Source organism: Pteropus vampyrus, unplaced genomic scaffold, assembly GCF_000151845.1.
Source record: "Pteropus vampyrus isolate Shadow unplaced genomic scaffold, Pvam_2.0 Scaffold145, whole genome shotgun sequence".
Classification (NCBI taxonomy): Eukaryota; Metazoa; Chordata; class Mammalia; order Chiroptera; family Pteropodidae; genus Pteropus; species Pteropus vampyrus.
Window position 1 is genome coordinate 1,817,134 of NW_011888926.1, and position 19,928 is coordinate 1,837,061.

Here is a 19,928-nt window from a genome sequence, read left to right on the forward strand (position 1 = left end):
ATTCAGACATACTTTTACGCTAACTCATCTGTCTGTGCTTTGTGCTTGCCAGAGGTGATAGCAGGTTACCCTGAGTAGGCACATAGTAATTTGAGAAGTCTGATCAAGCAGGCCGTTTGACACCATGAATTTGAAAAAGGTTTCGGAGTCCTGAGGACCCAAGGGGCTTGGCTAAGATCATGTGGAAACTTGGTGACAAAGCCAAGGAAAGAAATGAGAGTCTTCTGACTTCTTGTCAGAGTTTTGGCTTGGATCAACAAAACTCTTATTTGTGATGTGCCAAGTGTCCAAAATTGAATGAAGATAACCTCTGCCTTCAGGGATTTAATAAAGGTGTCTGCCAGAAACAGGGAGTTCCAGTATAACCCAGAGGATGCACAAAGGAAGGGTTCTTGGCCCAGCTTGGGGGCACCTCAGGAAGGCGTTGGAAGGTCATGGCCGCAGGGCTAAAGATAATCCTTGAGGCTTCCGCACCTCCTTTCCTGCCACCCCCACTCCCCACACTGCAGCCCCGGGGGCTCCTTTCAGTTCCCAGCCCGCTGCTTTCCTTTCGACCTCAGCGCTTTTTACCTGTTAACCCTTCTCTAATGCTCGGATACTCTTGCTGACTTCTACTCTTTCAGACTAGCTAAAGATTTCCTCAGAGATGCCTCTCCCGACTCCCAATCTAAGTTCCCCTTCTACTCCTACGTAGCACCATAAGCATTTTGTTTATAGCGTTTGGTAATTATTGTCAGCTGCTAGGCTGTATTCTATGATGGCAGGAACCAGGAACCAAGAATTTTCCACCATGCAGAAAGCAGGTGCTTAGTAGTGAAAATTGAAGTCAAAGAAACCATTTAATAAATTGGGCTTTGAAGCATATGTTGGAACTTACAGGAAAATGGAGTAGGCTGGGCAAATAAGAGCATTCATTTGTGGCAGAGGCAACAACAGTCTGAACAGGGTGATGTGTTTGGGAGGCTCTCTAAGCAGTTCTGAAGCATCAGGTGAGGGCCATGGTATGTCAGAAGAATTGTAGAGAACATCACTTTCAGATTGGAATTTGTCACATATTGTATAGTAACTGTGCGACAAATTCGAAAACCCAATCAGTAACGATTCTATGGTAACTTAGTTTTAATGCACAATATGCGTCAAAATGTATTGCCAAAAAACATTGTTTTTAAAATTTGCTCATTAACCTCCCAGGTCCACAAAACATCTTGCATCTACAAGTGTTTCAAAAGCTGCGCTCCGTCAGCCTCAGTGTATATGCCTCTAAAAGATCTTGCAAGGGAACTTAAGACCAACACCCAGTAGGATGTCAAAGGGCATACTCCCTCCACACTGGAAAGCCATGGGGCACATTCAGCCTTAGCTCAGTGTGTTCCTCTGAACTCTACTCCTGTCACCTAATTTCATAATCTATTCTTGGTTTGCTTTATTTCAGAGATCAAATACAATACAATGAATGAGTGGAGAACACCTGAGATAAATAGTTTTGAATTTAATTGTTGTCTTCCTTGGACTTGGGAATTATTTCTTTTCAGTTGCAAAAATTGGGATAATGATGGTACCAAATTCTGTGGGAAAACCCGCTTACAAGCTGAATTTTAACCTTTAACGGTATACAGATCTGTGAAGAGAATTAGAATAATGATCTGTGCATGGCCCTAAAAAATCAGAATGGTCTTTAAAGTTGCTGGCGTTTTTCCTCCATTGTTGAAATCACTACCTACATAGGTTTAGTTTAAATAATTGAACTCATCACAGCCAGCCTGAGAAAGCAGTTCCCTTTTCTGAATGTGATTATTGTTAAGAATTCGGTTCTAAGTTCTAGAAAGGGGTGTCTTGCTTCCAGCTTCTCAAGTACAGCGTACACACGTTAATTTAATCTCCTTTATATTGTGCACTGATTACATTATTCTTGCTCCCCCCCAAAAAAAAAAGTATGAGAAATGTGTGGGCTTTATAATCAGACCTGTATTTGACTTCTGTTCTGCTGTTCACCTTTAGTGAGTCATTTAGCCTCTCTGCTTTCTTACCTATTAAATAAGGTAACAGTACCTACCTCTTCAGGTTGTAGGATTAAATTTGACCTTGTAAATGCCTAACCTTACTGGAAGGCTTTACATAAGTAGTAGTTCTTTTACGGTGGGTCCCTGCTTCATAAACATTTAAGTCCCGTCATTGAATGTCCTCCAAATGTTTCCCTCTCTCCCCCTACCTACAAGGTGTTCCTCTACTCACTTTTCTCTACTCTTCATGAAGCGGTTGAAGGGACATTCCTTGTACACTCCCTGTTTTCTTGGCTCTGTTTCCCTTTGTTTGAAATACCTCCCACCTTCACATCAGCCAGCCAACTTGGTACCTCTTCCTTCTAAGCTCCTGACATCTCATAAATGCTTCCAGATGCACCATACCCCACAATAGTCTCTCAGACTATTTTCATGCCAAGTACATACATGTAACAACTTTCATGAAACAATATTTACTGTGTGTATTGCACTTTGATATTTTTCATTTTATTTCATTCTAAAGATTCTGCTGAAATCCATTAAACAAAGTGATCTTATGGCCCCACTAATGGATCACGATCCAGAGTTTAAAAACAATGAACCAGATCATAAGATCCTTGGGCTCCTTTTGCCTCTCCATCCACTACAAGGCATACAACGGACAGCCATTCACTTACTTATTACATTGAGCTGAAAAAAGCACAAACTCGGGAGTCTAGGTAATAGAATTGATTGAAAAGGAAGGGGTGTAAGAATAGCCCAAACATGATGATAAACGGTACATGACCCTTGGCCTCCATGTCTGGGAGACAGTAGGGATAGGTAGGGACCTTAGGGGAACCAGAGCACAGGTCCTGTCTTAAAGGTGATGGCTGAACAATTTGCCAGCTTGAAGACTCAGTGTTACCAGATCTTTTGAATTTAGGACAAATAGTGAATTAAGATTTTTATGCAATCTCCCAATTTTTAAATGTCAACTCGTTTAAAAAATGTTAATGTGTCAGTCTATGCCAGGACAATACATCCACCAGATATGGACCCTGGCCTTCCAGTTAGCAGTTTCTAAATTAAGACAGTTAACTTCCCAGGAAATTAAACTGAGCTGAGTAAATTTCAGAGACACTTTATGTCACTCTGTTCTGACCTGTAGCTCTTTAATAGTAGTTTGACGCTAGAACATAAAAATGAAAGATCCTTTCCCTCGGTTGGAATTTTCCTGCCTTAAAATAAAAAAAAGGGGACACCAAAAAAAAGGACTTTAATTCCCATCTAATTCCAGTTAATTCAATTCCTTATCAATTTTATTCCCAGTGGTCTCTACCAAGACTAAACTGTTACTTTCTTTGAACACTACAGTTTTCGTGTCTTAGCAAAAGACAGGTTTGTTCACTTAAGTTGTTTACTAGAATTTACTCACATCAGTTGTGATGAATAAACAGCGAATCGTTTGTCCTCTATCCAATGACCTCCAAAGGCAGTTTCTGTTGTAGCTCTTTGCTCCTAAGAAACTACAAAATTTCTCATCCCAGCATTTGTATATGACAGTGACTCACTCCTGAGAGCTAATTGGGACTAATTATGACCAGCCTGACTTGTCACAACAACAAAACATTTGGCATAACTTGCTTACTCTCAGGGGATCTGCTCCCACCCTCTCCCCTCGGCACATGCTTACTTCTGAAGCTCACCATTTTTAAAACGTGGTGTGTGCCTTTCACGAATGATTATTCAAAATGGAAAGGGACTTTTGGAATGATTGAGTAGGGATTCAGCTCACAAGCCCTAGCAAGACGAAATTACGTTGGGGAGAGAAAAAAACGCCTTCCTCACTACATCATAAATGGAGACATCAGCAGTTAAGAAGGGTGATTACCTTTTCTTCTATTTTATCTTCCTACTTACATGCTAACCCTTTACCCAGAACTCCCATTTGCCAAGAAGGCTGGATTTCTCTGTTTTTGTGGTAAGGTTGCTGAGGGCTGCCGTGTGTCCAGTACTGCAGGGAAGATTTGAATGAAAGCACGAATACAAAAATTCATCATCCTTTCAGGGATCTGTCTGCCCTCCGTCAGCCTGCATGCAGTGGTAGGAGTCTCAATCCTTTATTTGCTGATAACGGATTCCATCCCCCAACCTGAGATGTCCTATGAGAATTCCCTTCAGCTCATTCTGCCTTGCAAGGTTTCTTCTTAGGGAATGCATACGGTACTAAGCAAAGGCTATGTAGGATACAATTTGGCCAGAATGGTTACCTTTAAATTAAGTCGAGCAACAACTTGAGCCAGGCTTTACGTTACCAATATCAAGTTTATTCCCCGCATGATCTCCATGGATGAGAAAGCAGGTTTGACGATGGAAAGAGATTTGTTGGCTTTAAATTACGATAACATGGTTAGGGGTAGTGGCAGAATTGGGATTCAAACCCACCTATTTCTACGGCTGCCTCTAATAAATTACTACAAATACCAGCAGCCCTTGCAAAGCTCGCTGTGTAAACGCTCGCTTATCCTCCCCAAGGCCTGGTTCCTGGGCTCCTGGCCCCCAACCTTAGTCCTAGCGGTTGGACCGAAAACCCAATCAGATGCCGCCTCACCCCTCTCCCCGACCAATGGGAAGGCTGTTGCTAACACTGGTTATATTTTTAGCTCTTCAGTGCTCTGGAACCCCGTGGGTCGGCTAGGTCTCTGTCCAGGTGGAACACGCAGGGAAAGAGGAGGAGAGAGGAGGGGAAAGGAAGAGGGAGGTGGAGTGGGAGGGAAAAGGGGAGGAGAGGAATGGGCATGGCGGAGGGGGCGTGTATGTGACGCTCTGCCACTTGCTGACGCACAAGGCAAGTAGTCCCTGGAGGTGCCCCAGGGGCTGAAGAGCTCAGAGTGTGGGGGATGGGGACTCTTGGGCTTTGGCTCCCTCCTACATCTCTGTCTCCGTGGAGTTTGCCCCCAAGTCCGGCGTTTTTTTGCTGCAGTCAAGGAAAGCGCATTTAAACCCCCAAACTACCGTTGCTCTCTGCCCTTGCCAAAAAGAGCGGTCAAGGGGAAAAAAATGCAAACTGTTCGTAGCTGGAAACTTTCTCGTCTCGCCACCCCACGTGGGTTTGGCGGCTGCTGTTGCGCTGGAACCGTCTAGAATGAGAATAAAGGTCGGGGTGGAGAGAGAATTAGGGAATGGACGATTACAGGAGAAACAGTGAAGAAGGCGATGCGCAAGCTCCCAGGACTCCCAGGCCTGGCCACCTGTCAGTCCAATCTACCAGTGACCTCACCTGGGCACAGGCCTCCCTACCCCTAACTCCGCGTCCCACAGTCACAAAGTGGCCGTGAGCCCGCATGGCCAGAGCCCGGGCAGAAGGCTAGAGCGCGCGGGCCTGGCGCTCCCTGTCCCGGCGAGCCTCGGTCCACAGCCAGGGGAACCATCGGGTGAACCCGACGCCCTTGGCACGGGCAGGCGGCACCTCCCCCCAACCCCCGTCGGAGGAAGCTGTTAGAAGAAATGTGACTTTCTGGGGTCCCCTGTGGAGGTCGCCAGCCCGGGAGAGCGAACGGGGGCGTCCGCCGAGGGGCTTGGCCCTATCGCAAGGTACCGGGGAGCTAGAAGCAGCAAGTGGAAGGTTAACGTGGGGCTCGGCTCCTCTGTCCGGCCTCTCCCTTGCCTCCCCTTCCTCCGGCTCAGCGTGCCCGAGCCCAAGAGGCGCTCCAAATACTCAGGCCAACACACATTGATAAAGGTCCAAGACGTTTCCAGAGCTCGCATCGTCCCCAAAGCTTCCCCACCCGCGAAGAGTCCGTAATTGGGGCTGGTGTGAGCGCCACGGGGATGGCTGGACGCCCAGAGCTGGAGGGACTCGTCGAGGTGGCCTGGGGGGACGGTTCGGTGCAGGTATAGGACCGAAGACACAGCGGGGAAGTCCCTTTCCCGCGATGTTCCTTCACCGACCCACCCAAAGTGAGCAACCAGCTCCCACCCCAGGCCTCTGCCCTCCTGGAGCTCTCTGTCCACCGAGGGTAACACTTTACACGACGAGCACAAATTCTGAATGGTTCGGTGCATCAAGAAAATAACTAAGGGGCGGCTTCGCGATGGGGAAGACAGGCGGCCTTGCCGACGTTTGAACTGGGATCTGAGTGATGTGAAGGGGCCAAGCAGGGGAGGGCGGGAGTGAGGAGGAGGTCGTCGAGTGCCCACCCGGTCCACGCGGAGCCGACAGCCGCGCGAAACGAGGGGTTAAGCCGCCCTCTGGCTCGGAAGTAGTCCCGGCCCGGCTCCGGCCCCGCCCCTGCAGGGCGGAGGGACGCATCACGCAGGGGTGGGGAAGCCGGATCCGTGCGCAGGGTTGCTAAGGGTGAAACTTTTCATTGACTTTGCTCACTTTGGGCCGGGGCGCGGGAAGGTGCGGGTTGTACCCGGAGAGAAGCTAGTGGCTCGGGCGACGCGGGGCTAGAGGGGCAGGACCGCCCGCGGGCTACAGCCCAGACCGTCCTCCGCCCCGCGACACGAGCCACCCTCCGGTCCGCCATCCCCGCGCCGTCGCCGCCGGCCGGCCCGCCCGCCCTTCGTCCCCCGCCGCCGAGCCCGACCTCCAAAAAGCTGAAAGAATTATTATTGAGAGTCATAGCCCATAACCCCTCCAACTCGCCCCGCGACCCTCAACGAAAAACAGGACATATCGGCCCGGCCGAGCGACGCCCGGAAAGGAAGGGAGAGTGACCTCCGCCCCGCGCCCAGGACTACCCTTGGAGGGAGAAGCCGCCCCGCGGCCCGCCACCCGCCCCGCCGCCGCGGAGACCCGAGTGAGTGAGTGGGGGGCGTGCGGGCGGGGGGGGGGGGTTGTGCTGAAACCCAGCAGTCTCGACGTCTTCGCCGACCGCCCCACTCCCGCTCTTCATTTGCTGGACGCTCCACGTTGCTGTCTCCCCCCCGCCCCACGCCTAGCTAGCATTTTCCTATCACCTTCCACCTCCTCTTGAGAAACCCCTCTTTCCTCTGTGCTCATTACCCCTCTTCACGCTTGCTCTCATCCTGGGGTACCCCAGGGCCCCCTTCTCTCCCTTTTCCAAGTATGGCCCCCTCCTGGGTGGGGTGCATTGCCTCCCTTGTCCGCCTCCCTCAGTTCTTCATATCCTGGAGACTCGCTAGATATTTTTTGTCCCCCCCAAAAAAAATATAATTCACTATTAAATAAATTAGAAGAAGAAAGGGGATCCAGGCCTTGTTTTTCTGCTTCTTTTCCCGTGTGCGGGTAAGGGGGTTGGTAATAATTAATAGGGTTTATTTCTGCATCAAGGGTGGACACCCCCCCACTTTGGACCGGTCACTGGTGACTGTCCTCTGGCCTCTGAGCCAGAATTCACCATTTAGGCTTAAGCTTTTTATCCTCTTCAGTGTTTTCAGGGAAAACTGGGCGGAAAAAACATACCCTTAGAGCAATACCAGTAAGTGGATTCTGGTTGATCCCGGTGAGGTGTCTGGGAGGAAGAGACCTACTGCTAAGCTCCCTGCCCTCCTGTCAGTAGATGGACTGTGCCCTTGACCAGGTTAGGAGAGGCAGCTGGTAGGCCCTTTCCCACCCCCACCCCACCCCCGCCCCAGAGGAACTGGAACCCCACACGGCAAGCTGCAGGCTTCGAATTGGGGGCCAGCAGAGGGAGTTTCTGGAGGGGGGGGCTTGCTGCTCAGTATTCTAACCTTTCTTCTTTTTCCTACCCACCCTACCCTGGGAGTGGGTCCCTCATCTTTGATTTTCCAGCAGAAAAACAGCCCTATTGCTTTCTTGGGCACCTGCCCCCATCCCCCTCTTAAGCAGAGGGAGAAAGAAGCTTGTGTGGGAGGACGGATTAGGAAGGTTTAACACCCTGTAGGGGAGCTTTGGCGAGGATCTGGTTAGTCTGGTCATAGAGCAAGCAAGCCTTGCAGTGGGAGGAGACTCACAAACAATTTTAAGTATTAGAAGACGATGTTCAGGTGTCAGATGTACAGTTTTTCCTTCCCTACCCGGGAACCTTTTCCCATTGCCCTCCCCGGGTCTGGTTACTCAGACTTGGATTAGAAGAGAGGTGAGGCTTGGGCTTTGCTGGCGTCCGGCCTGCTGATTGTCGGCCTCTCTGCAACTTAACAGGAAATTTCTTTGGCCGAGAGGCCAGGAGAACTGGGTTTAATTCTTGCCTTTCCTTTCCTGGCTGTTAGGGTGCTGGAGCCTAGCCCGCTGGACATTAAGTGGAAAGACTTCTCCTTTTGAATCCACTGTCCCTAGAGCAACTCCAGGCAGAGACCACCAAGCCCAAGGAATACGGATTAAGCGGCAGGAGTGGGGGTGGGAATGTGACCTTATCTATTCCAGCCCACTGCCTTCACCCAGAAAAAACTCATTTTGAAGCAGGTCCTTAATTCAGCAGTCATAGGAGGCGGTGAAGAGAAAGGGGGGAAAAGTTCAGCCTCTCGAGAAGCCGAGACATGGATATGGTGGGGTAATACAATACGGGGAGTAGGCCTTGTGGGTAGAATTTATATAAAATGTGTTAGGCGGTGGGCGGGGGCGGGGGGCGTCCTCCACAGTGCGCATGTGCATCGGAAACTTTTCTTTGGTCCTCCGACCCTCGTCCAGCTCTCCTTACCAGGCATGCGTAGTTCGCCAGCTGAGCCTTCGCAGAGTACGCAGGGAGGTGTAGTGTGCAGAGAAAGTAGGTCAGTTGTTCCAACCCGATCGTGGGGTTTCTGAGGACTACAATTCCCAGAGTGCATAGCGCGACGTCGCCGCCGGCCTCCCGGTTAATGTTAGGGCTCAGTCAAGTCTCCTGGCTTGGGAGAAACCTGGAGTACCCCAAAAAAGGCCCTTTTAGTCTGAAAGAGCCTTGCAGTCAGACTTCACCTGGCACAGCGCATGTTTGGGGGAGACGGTGTGAGACTGGGTGGGGTGGTACAGTCAGTCAGTCAGTCGGCACAAGTCCTAGAAGCCTTTCAGCCACACCCTCCCGTCTGGGCCGCTGCCTCCGAGACCGGTGGGGTGGGGCTGTCCCTGTCCTGCCGGAGCCAAGATCTCACTCCCCAGCACCTAGTTTGTGACACCTGCTGGCCTTGTCAAAATTGAGGCCCTCTTCCTTCTTTCCACACTCATTTGAGTCTTGTAGTGCCTGATCGCAGAGCGATTTGGATGTTAAGGCTTGAGGTGGCTGAATACATTTTTATAGGTGCTCATGGTTAGGAGGCCTGATGGGTTATCGCCATTATCCCTCCTTTTCCTTTTTAAAACATAACTGTTTTCCTTCTTAAAAACCTTTGCATTTTTGTTAAAAGTTCTCTCTGGAACCTCCATTACCATATTATTGACTACAGCTGCCTTTCTTCCCCCCACCCCCCTCATTTTTGCCTCTCTTTTAAGGACTTTAAAATACAGATCCTGGAAGGGATCTGAATCCAGGATTAACTTTGTTGCTGGAAGTAAATAAGTAAAAGAGAATAAAATTGACAGAATTCATTCTCGCATTTGCAACTTTTTAATATACTGACAAAAGGTAGACTTTGCTATTGTTAAGCACTTAGCCTCTCCCCGCCCCCCCGCGCCCGCCTCTTTTTGCCACCTTTCTGGCCTTTTGCACTTGAGTCAGGGTTGTAAGAGGTCTTAAGAGTCCTGTCCTGCTGCTTACCTCAAATCTACTTGTTCTTTTTATTGAAAGGTAGTTATTTCTAAGCTTTCTAATCTTAACCACATTCTATGAATTTTTTACATATAAGCATTAGAATGTGTAGGAGACGATGGCCGTTCAAAAAAAAAAAGCGCAAACTCATCGGAGTGGTCACTTCTATCATTAGTTAAAGACAAGACACCACAGCTTTAATCCTCTGTTCCATAAGCTTCTTGAAGTCAAAATTAGAGCCTGAGCTGATAAAGCAGAAAATCTCATTCTGGTTGTCCGGCATTTTTGTAAGGTTCCACCCCACAACCATCTAGCCTGGCCTGTTCTCCAATTAAAGAGGCAAAGGTAGCATTATATACTTCCTTATTTGTGCAGCAGCATCACTGAGATATAAATTGGTGTGCAGCTTTAGTTGCTTATGCTGCAGAAAGTGGTTAGTTAGGCAGGGCTGATGACAGTGGTTCTATTGTTATTTCGGGGTGGGAAGCTTATTTCCCAATGACTTTGGCCTGCATTTAAAACGCTCCCATTTTGAGGCTGAACTGTTCAGAGGAGGTAAATTCGGAAGGCAATTATGCAGCAAGGTTTGAAGAAGCCTAGAAAGGTGTAGGAGCCCTTGGGTCTGGGTAGCATACCAAGAGGCTATGTGATACCTTGGGAGAAACATCATAAGTGGTATTCAGGTCTGTTTTAGATTTTGAAAACATCGTCTTTAACTCCTGACTTACCCTTGGGAACTACTGCTAGCTTTCTTCACAACTTCTTAGTCTCCTCTGTGTTGGACCCCTCCAGTGGGCTTCTGTGGCCCTTTGTAAACCTCCATTCTTGAGGAGAGGCCCAAAGTCCTGGTAGCTAGCTTTGTATCTGGTAGTGAAGCCAATCCTCGTAAACGGAAAGCCCCTTATCTTTACCATTCTTCCTACTTCTTTTTAAACCTTGAAGGACCCTGGAATTGATCTGTGATGACCATGAATAGACATTTGAAGAAATCTGGAGATTAAGTGTGCGATGGAGGCAGGGATAAAAGGGAGCAAGGGTCTCCTGAATCCTGAGCACCCCTATGGAGAGCTTGAGAGGCCATGCTCACGACATCTCTTTTGACTCCCCCACGTGACCCTCTGTCTGCTCAGACTTGAAATGAGGGCGGGCCGAGACCTAGCCAGTGTATATGGTGCTCCAGGTTGACCGGTGCATCTTCTGATGCTCATCCCAGAGAGCTTCGCTGGAGAAGTCAGTCCCAAAAATGCCCCTAGGAGCCATGGCCCTGGGCTGAGAATTACAGGGAAGTGACTTGAGGCAGGTGTTCAGAAAACTCAAGATCCTTGAACCTAGAATTAGCCCCTAGATACTCTGTGCTGGACCCAGGAGGGATTTTAATAAAATTCCAGCTCCAGGTCTATCACAGGACAGGATGCCCTTGATGGATCATGGATCACTCTTGTCTCTGTGCTGAGCTCAGCAGCACAATGTCACCCAGGTTCTGGCTAGGAACATGTTCTGGCCTTGATAATCCCTGAAAGTGGCCTTTGCAGTTCATTTCTCCCACAGCATGGGCCTAGAGTTGCCCTTTTGGAGAAAGTGAGGAGATGAGGATCACTGGTTCTCAGAACCTCACAGATCATCATCCTGAGACACGAGGCTGGCCCAGGACTCGGGAATAAACCTTTTTGACCTCCGTGCGATCTGGCTGTGAGAGAATCCCAAAATAACAATCTGAGTGTTTATCTTGGGCCGCCTCCTCTCCAGGGATCTCCAAACACTTCATAAATCTGATCTGGTGCCGAGGACAGGTGGTCAGACAGTCCCCGGGAGACTGAGTGATGACAGGTCTCCAGCTGGAGGCTGCAGGGTGATGGAAAATTTCTTCTCTTTGCCCCCCTTGTCACTTATACTCTAGCCAGAAACTACAGAGATTCCCTCAGGCCATGCTAGTGCTGCTCTTAAGGCTTTGTTGGCCGACGGGGCCCTCCTTCCCTCGCCTTCTCTTGGCTTCCCTGGGGTAGCCCCTAGTCAGCAGTTCCATTGTTGGCCCAGGCCTCTGGTTGTGACAGGTCTTGACTTTTTCCTGGGGATCATGCTCTCATCTCTAGTCCTGGAGGCTATCTGGGTGGCAGTGCTCACCTCGGGCACACTGTGGCGTTCCTAAATCAGTTCTGCAAACCCCAAGTGAGCCCAAGGAGCGCACAGCCCCCCAGGGAGCCAAGCTCCGCAGTGAGAAGTGAGCAGTGCTGCTTCTCGTTCAGTGACCTGTATGCCTTTCCATCGAAGGAGGAAAACCAAAGATTTTAACCTTATCTTGGCCTGCGACGGTTTGGGACCACGATTCCACCGAGATATGCCAGAGACAAGTCAGCAGGAGCCTTCCCTCCTTCCGCTGAATTAAGGGCTTGATTTTGTGTGTGTGTCAGTCATACAGTGATTTGAATTCTCAAAATACCAGAAACCACAGCATGCCTGTTTCTTCAGAATTGCTTAAAATAATAGCTAATTTTATCAAGTACTACTAAATACCAGGTACAGCAGGAGGCAGTCTGCATTCTTGAACTAATGTAATGTTCATGATAGTCTCATGTTTTAATATAAGGATCAGAAAACTAAGGTTCAGAAAAGGTGATTGCCCACAGTCACAGAATTAAGCTAGTTACTAATGGAACAGAAATGGGACCTTGGGTCTGTGTGTTCTGAAGCTGGTGCTTTTCCATCTGTCCTTCACCACTTGGCTTTCTGCATGTCTACTCATGACGCCCTCTCTTGTTTCCCAGAGCTGTCTGGAGCCCAAGGCTGCTCACCGTCCATCTCCTGCCACTACCCTTGGCTTGCACACGTGCTGATTCTCTGCCTAGGAAAGGCCATGCAGCTGGAGATCAAAGTGGCCCTGAACTTCATCATCTCCTACTTGTACAACAAGCTGCCCCGGCGCCGGGCAGACCTGTTTGGAGAAGAGCTAGAACGGCTCTTGAAAAAGAAATATGAAGGCCACTGGTACCCTGACAAGCCTCTGAAGGGCTCTGGCTTTCGCTGTGTCCACATTGGGGAGATAGTGGACCCCGTGGTGGAGTTGGCTGCCAAGCGGAGTGGCCTGGCGGTGGAGGATGTGCGGGCCAACGTGCCTGAGGAGCTGAGCGTCTGGATCGACCCTTTCGAGGTGTCCTACCAGATCGGCGAGAAGGGGGCTGTAAAAGTGCTGTACCTGGATGACAGTGAGGGCTGTGTTGCCCCGGAGCTGGACAAGGAGATCAAGAGCAGCTTCAACCCTGACGCCCAGGTATTCATTCCCATCGGCAGCCAGGACAGCTCCCTGTCCAACTCCCCATCGCCATCCTTTGGCCAGTCGCCCAGCCCCACCTTCATGCCCCGCTCCGCCCAGCCCATCACCTTTACCACCGCTTCCTTCGCTGCCACCAAGTTTGGCTCCACCAAGATGAAGAAGGGTGGTGGGGCAGCAAGCGGAGGAAGTGTGGCCAGCGGCGGGGCTGGCAGCCAGCAGCCCCCACAGCAGCAGCCTCGCATGGCCCGCTCTCCCACCAACAGCCTGCTGAAGCAGAAGAGCCTCTCTTTGTCTATGCATTCACTGAACTTCATCGCGGCCAACCCGGCCCCGCAGTCCCAGCTCTCGCCCAATGCCAAGGAGTTCGTGTACAATGGCAGTGGCTCTCCCAGCCTCTTCTTTGATGGGGCCGATGGCCAGGGCGGCAGCACCCCGGGCCCCTTTGGGGGTAGTGGGGCCGGCACCTGCAACAGCAGCAGCTTCGACATGGCCCAGGTATTTGGAGGTGGTGCCAATAGCCTCTTCCTGGAGAAGACACCATTCGTGGAAGGCCTCAGCTACAACCTGAACGCCATGCAGTACCCCAGCCAGCCGTTCCAGCCCGTCGTGCTGGCCAACTGACCACCCACCTGCCCGTGGGGCCAGGAGCACCCAAGACCACAGAAAAGAGAAATGAAAGGAAAGGCCAAAAAAACGGGAAAAGAAAAATTTACAAAAAGATTTACAATCTTCTCACTCTCACTTCTAGAGAAAAGATCCAGCCAGGCGTGGAGCGGGAGGGGCTCCCGAAGCGCCCCAGCGCGCTTAACTCAGCCCCTCTGCTGCTTCCCCGCCTGCCTCTGATTTATCTGGTTGGTTTGGGTTTTACTTTTTTTTCTTTTTTTTTTTTTTTTACATGTAGTTTTCTATATAACATCTTTAATTAGTGGCTTCCTGTGCTAAGAATGGTCCAGATGTGAATTGCTGCTCCCTGCTCCCTCCCTCCTTCACACCCCTGGTTTAGGATTGGTGTGTCCAAGCTCACAGGGAAGGAAAAGCTGCAGCTGGGGCCTGGCCCTCCCCAGAACAGGGAGAGGCAGTCCCCTGTCACTGCCTCCATCACCCAGCTCTCTTCTCACTCAAAGCCATCCAACCTCAGCAGGCCTTCTTGGGCCCTGCCACCCAAACAGGTCTGACCCTGGGCCCCACCCCCTCTCAGGCTTGGATCACGGGGAGCTGGCTGGCTACTCGACACCCTCCTCCTAGAGCTGATACCTAACTCCAGGGAGGTTGGCACTCTGTCCAGTGGAATCCCTTTCATCTCTGTCCTGCGGCTCCATGCCACCATCCTCACCTGGCCCAGACTATTATCATGGCCCTGGAGACCCAACCCGTTGGACACGTGGTCTCTTTCATGCAGCCCCCTTTCCCAGGGCCTGCGGTTGTGGGTAGGGAGGTGGGGCGGTGCAGGCGTGTGCGCGCGCGCGCGTGCGTGTGCATGGTTTGCTGTCCTGTTTTAAAGGGTTCCAAGCCATGTGAAGCTTCCCCTCTGGATGTGATTCCGGGTAGCAGCAAGTGCTTAATTTATGTGTGAGGCTGGGAAACAGGCCAGGGTGGGTTTCAGTCCTGTAGGGTGGTTCGTGCTGTGGGGTGAGACTGCGGCTGAGCCTGAGACACTCCCAGGGGAAAGCACTGCAGAAGGAACTGGTTTCCTGACTGCATCTGCACTTTTGTTTGTTTTTGACCAAAAAAAGAAAAATGGGTTAGCTGTGAGGGGCTGAGGAAATATCCAGGCTCTGATGCCTAAGAAGTCCCTGGACTCAGACCATCCCATTGTGTGACCTAAGCCCAAGGCGGGGGCTGCTCACCTGAGCTCCCTAGGGGCCAGGAGCTCTGGGTCAGTGCCCGTAGTGGGTGGCCCTAATCCTCCAGCTGAGACTCTTTGGTCCTTTGGTTGTAGATGTTTTAGTACATTTCTGCCCCTTCCTGCTTGAGAACTTTTTGGTACCTCTTGCCATCCCCTCTCACTGCCCGACCGACCCAACCCCACGGGGCCTTGATGCCGTGAAGAGAGGTCTTCTGGGCAGGCCGGGCTCGGCCACCGCAGCCCAGGTGTTGGATTATGGAAGAGCACTGGCTCCCCACCTCTGCAGGAAGAGAAGTTGTCTCTCCAGCCCGAACCTGGTGAGCTGGCTTCCACGTCGTAATGCTTTGGCAAGTGGGGCACAGGGCATCAGGGCCCCCATCACCAGAAAGTACCAAAGCCCTCGCCACCCGACCCCATCCTCTCCAGCTGTCCCAGGCGGGCAACTGCTCTGGCAGTGGGTCTGGCCCAGACACTGCCAGCCTCCTCCCCCTGCACTGGGCACCAGCTCTACCTCCCCCAGCGGGGCAATGCTCTGACTCCTCAGCCCAGCACCATCTATTCCCCTAAACTTCTCAGGGGCCAGCCCAGTCTGCGCCACCCTCTCCCTAGCCCTTGGCTCCCACACAGGTGACAGGCCCAGGCAGATTGCTGCTCTCTGGGAAAGGTTGGATGCTGCCTTATGCCCCCTCCCAGTCCCCCACACACACTCCCACACGCAGGTACCCACCGCCCCCGGTCAGCTTGTTTCTCACCACATACAGGGAGAGGGGTGACCACCCCTTAGTGTCTTGAAAAGCGTGTATCAGGAGCATGACTCCAGCGCCGGGCTCTTGGGCCCAGTACGGTCTGTCTCGTCTCAAATCTAGGCATTTTTGCTTCAATTTTATTTTTTTTAAGAAAACAAAAATCTGCACTAATTTACCTGGTTTCGTAGGAAAACTTTTTTTTTATTTTTTACATTTTTTGGTGTCCGTTTGTATTGAATAATTTGCTACATTTGTAAAATGTAAGAGGTATATATAATATATGTATATTTCTAACGTAAAAAATGTAATTTTTTTCTTTTCAAGATTTTTTCTTAAAAAGAGGAGAGAAAGATATTTTTTCAGGAAAAACAAACTTTAAAATAAAAAAGGAGAATAAAACCTATTTCTCCCCTTTCCCCATCCTCTATCTACCCCCTCTTTCCCAACAAATCAAAAGGTGGATTGTCTTGTAAAGAATGTAAACTTTTAGTCCAGAATGATGTATTTTTCTCAATGCAGTGAGCTATAGATTCTCTAGTTTGACCCTTAAGGAAGGGAAGGGGGCATTGAGGCTATGTGGAGAGGGGCTTGGGGGAGCAGGGCAATGAACTTGTTTTCTTTAGTGAAGGAAGAATACAATCAAGCGTTTTGTATTCAGAATGTTGTGCAATATTTTGGAATGGGACATTGGTGTGCTTAGAGGTTTAGTTTAAAAACAAAACAAAAAGATTGATCAAATCTGTACAGTTTATATTGTTCCAGATTTTTTTAAGTTTGTATTAAAAGCATGATATATAATAGCCTTCTGCTTCTCCCGGCTTGTTTTATTTCTGGGCCCCCTTTTAGGACGGAGAGAGTAGAAGTGACCCAGCCCTTATCACTTCAAGAAACAATTGCTTATCCTCACCTGACCCCTGGATGGGCATGAGTGTCACAGACCCCTTCCTGCCACCTATCCCATCCACACAGGACACCTCGGAGCACCCGCTCCTGTGGGTCCTTTTCCACACTGATGGAGACAGGTTCCGGGAGCTTGGGAAGTGCCTCAGCTCCCTCCACGGGAGGTGGTGGCTCCAGGGCTGGAGGCAGAGCCTTGGGAACAGGATAGTCTTTGTGGCTCTTTTAGGAAGAGCCTATGTGTTGGAGACCTGAGGAGGGAGGGATTAGCCTCCAGCCAGCCCTTGGTATAGCATTTGCCCGCCCCAGCCCACTGAACCCTCAGGTTGGGCAAGGATGAGAAGAGCCCACCTCAGCCAAGTTCTGTCCAAAAAGCTAGTGCTTGGATTCTCAGCCCCTCCAGAGCTGCTGCTGCATTGGGTGTGAGAGGGCCCACCTGAGCCTGGGACTGGAGTGGGGCCAGCCTCCCGCCTGATGTCCGTAGGGGCTCAGCCACTGCCCTCCTCTCCCAGGGCCCCTGTTAGTGCTGCCCATCATGGAGAAACTGCCCCTTGGGTACCTTCTTCCCAGCAGTGGTTCTTCACATCAGCCCTGCAAGGTCCCTGGTGGAAGAGGGCAGCCTGGTACTTGCTGAATCTATTTCGCCCTCACAGCAACCTGGCGATACAGGAATTATCTCTACAATACAGTTGAGAAATGGGCTCTGAGTTTGATTACCTGCTAAATTTACAAAACTAGGAAGTGAGGAAGCTGAGACTTTGCCCCGTGTGTGACTTTTTCATGTGTGAAACTGGTAACATCTGGTCTACAGCCATGCTACCCTGAGCAAGCCTGATCCCATCCGATCTCGGAAGCTAAGCAGGATTGGGCCTGTTTAGTACTTGGATGGGAGATCACCTAGGAAGACCAGGTGCTGTCGGTGTAAAAAATAAAAAGGAATAAGGGATTGTAAGCTTATTGTAAGATTGTTCCTTGCAATCTGTGAGGTCAACCAAGGGTTGCCTCACCTTAAAAACAAACAAACAAACAAACTGGTAACATCTATGGAAGAGACATTGAGGAGAGGCATGGGAGGGCTGACCTTGCCACCTCTAGGCTGGGCCAGAGGCAGGCAGCTCTTCAGGGAATCAATGATGTGACAGCCTCCTCAGACCCCCTCACTCCCAAACAGGCCCAAACTGACTCCTCCCCACCCAAGCGTGTGACCTGAGCCTAGAAGCTTGCAGGCCAAACACTTGACTTCTGCACAGGGTCCCAGGAGCCCTTGATGTCTGGCCCTTCCATGGGCCACTTCCCCCCATGGCACCTCTTGAGCAGAGGGAGGCCCTAGTCCAGGATGCCAAGGCCTTGGACTGCCAGACATAAAGCCAGTCCCAGAGGTCCTAGGGGTCTCGGTTTCCTCTGTCTTGTCAGGGGAAAGCTTAGCCTGTCCCTGCATCTCTGTGTCCAAGTTGCCAAGGCCTCTTGAACATTCCTACTTATGTTAATAAAGTACCGGCTTCATTATAGCTATATAAAGTGTGTGTGTGTGTGTGTGTGTGTGTGTGTGTGTGTGTGTGTGTGTGATCAACCCCGGAAGCACAGATGGCACAGAAGTTATAGGACAGGTATGTGCAGGGGGTTTGAGAGCCCAGGATTAGCAGGTGAGTTGCCAAGGCCTCTTGAACATTCCTACTTATGGAGGAAAACAAGGCCAAGGCCCTTCCTCAGGGAACCTGTCAGAGAGGCGCCTGTCAAGGAAGAGTCTGGATTCTGCTCTCTTAGAAAATGCAGGTTCCAGTCCCAGCCCTGCCTCTCCTAGCTGGGTGACCTCACTCAAGCAAACCACTTCACCTACTCTGGTGCCTCAGTCCCTTCACCTCTAAAATGGGGATAATAATTGTGTCTGCTTGTGATATTAAGCAAAATAATGAGTGGGAAATGCTGAGCACAATGACTGGCCCAGAGTAAATGACAAGTATCATTTGCATCATCAGGGCTATTATTGTCCATCCTCAAAAGCCACCGGCCAACCCAGTCCAGGATATGTCCTTGCATCATCCAACAGGCCAAAACCCAACTCTGCCAGCAGCAGGACCAAGCTGGGCTGGAAAAGGAAAGAAACTCCATCCTCTGAACAGCAGAGCCTGGGCTGGCCCCTGCGCTGCCCTCTGCCAAGGTGGGAGGCTGCTTGTCCCCCAGCAAGATAGCATCCTGTAAGGTATGCTGATTGCCACGCCCCCTCTACAGGGGCCCAGGCTTCTGCCTCTGGATGGGATGGGCCCTGGATGTGTGCCCTGAAACCTCCTGGGAGGTTCTCCCTAAAGAGGCATATGGGCGGGTGGGGGTGAGTCATGGCCATGGGAGGACCTGGCTCTGTTTGTCACTGCTTGCCTGAGTCAGTGTCCTCCCGTGGGCCAAGGGAATGCCGCTGTCTGGTCTCCACCAATGCCACCTCCCCCTAAATGAGTCAAGGTATGGAGGGGCACGCACTTACCCTACCTCCTCCTCTCCCTGGGCCTGGCCAATTTGGCCTAGGCAGGATCTAAGGACAGGCTGAGACCAGCCAGGAAGTCTCCAAGCCCCTGGGCGACAGGAACCTGCTAAGCTGCCCATTTTTAATTTGGGGAATTTCACTGCCAGCAAGAGAAGTGTGTTCTCAGTCCTCACAGCTGCCGACTCTGTGTAACCTCAAACATCTCTCTCCCCTCTTGATATCTGTCCCATTTGTACAATGAGGGACAGTGGAGCTAGGCCCCTGCCTGGCTAGGCTCCTGTCCAGCTAGGCCATTCGGGCTGATCCCTGGGCCAGCACCTCTTCCTGCCCCACTGGCTCCCAGGCCCCCAGAGGACCCTGTGCTGTGGCACCTTTCCCAGAGAGGAGAGGAGACAGTGATAGCCTGAGCCCTGGGCAGGACCACATGGTGACTGACGGAGACCCCCCTAGGCACGAGGATCTGATCAGAACACTACTGGGCTGTGGCGGGCCCGGGTAAGGCCGGGCACGAGAAGAGGCCTGGCCCAGCCTCCCGGACATCTGCATCCTTCGGCGACTTCTGCCTTGATTTACAAACGTTTAACGTTCAATATTCACCATTCGACATGGAGCCCCCATAAGTGCTGGACACTGTTCTAAGCATGAGGAAAATAAGAGCAGACAGCAAACTCCCTGCTCTCCTGAGAATGATGTTCTCTTAACCACAAACGAGTGAGAAAATGTCATACAGTGAGGATGTGCCATCAAGACCATCACAACCAACCGGTGATGGCAGCTAGGGACCAAGTGGCCCCTTTAGATTGCGTGGTCGGAGGAAGGGGGACCTTTCTAAGTAGGGGGCTTTCAAACTTAGATCTGAATTACAAGAGAATTAGCAGAGAGAGCAGCAGAGGGGTCTGCCACTTCTGCAGGCAGGGGAGGCAGAAACCGGCATGGTGTGCTTAGGGAACGAAGAGGCCAGCAGCACAAGACGAGGTCGTGGAAGTCCTCAGGGCCACATCACGGGCCCCACAGCCCAGATGGGGAGTTGGGATTTTACCTTAAATGTGAGAGTTAGGTCTCTCACC

The 19,928-nt window shown here is 50.9% G+C and overlaps 1 protein-coding gene and 1 pseudogene across 2 annotated transcripts; both read left to right on the forward strand.

The window, feature by feature from the left end:
- Positions 1-6,291: 6,291 nt before the first annotated feature.
- Positions 6,292-16,290, forward strand: TOB2 (transducer of ERBB2, 2). Of its 2 annotated transcripts, none has more exons than XM_011369047.2 (2): positions 6,292-6,791; positions 12,391-16,290. In XM_011369047.2, the coding sequence occupies exon 2, from the start codon at positions 12,480-12,482 to the stop codon at positions 13,515-13,517; it is 1,038 nt and encodes a 345-aa protein (XP_011367349.1). In that variant the 5' UTR covers positions 6,292-6,791; positions 12,391-12,479; the 3' UTR covers positions 13,518-16,290. The 2 variants fall into 2 exon arrangements, with proteins under 2 accessions (XP_011367349.1, XP_011367348.1); XM_011369046.2 differs by having other exon boundaries at positions 6,292-6,787.
- An 898-nt stretch (positions 16,291-17,188) lies between these two features.
- LOC111745050 lies at positions 17,189-17,307 on the forward strand (annotated as a pseudogene).
- The last annotated feature ends 2,621 nt before the right edge of the window (positions 17,308-19,928 follow it).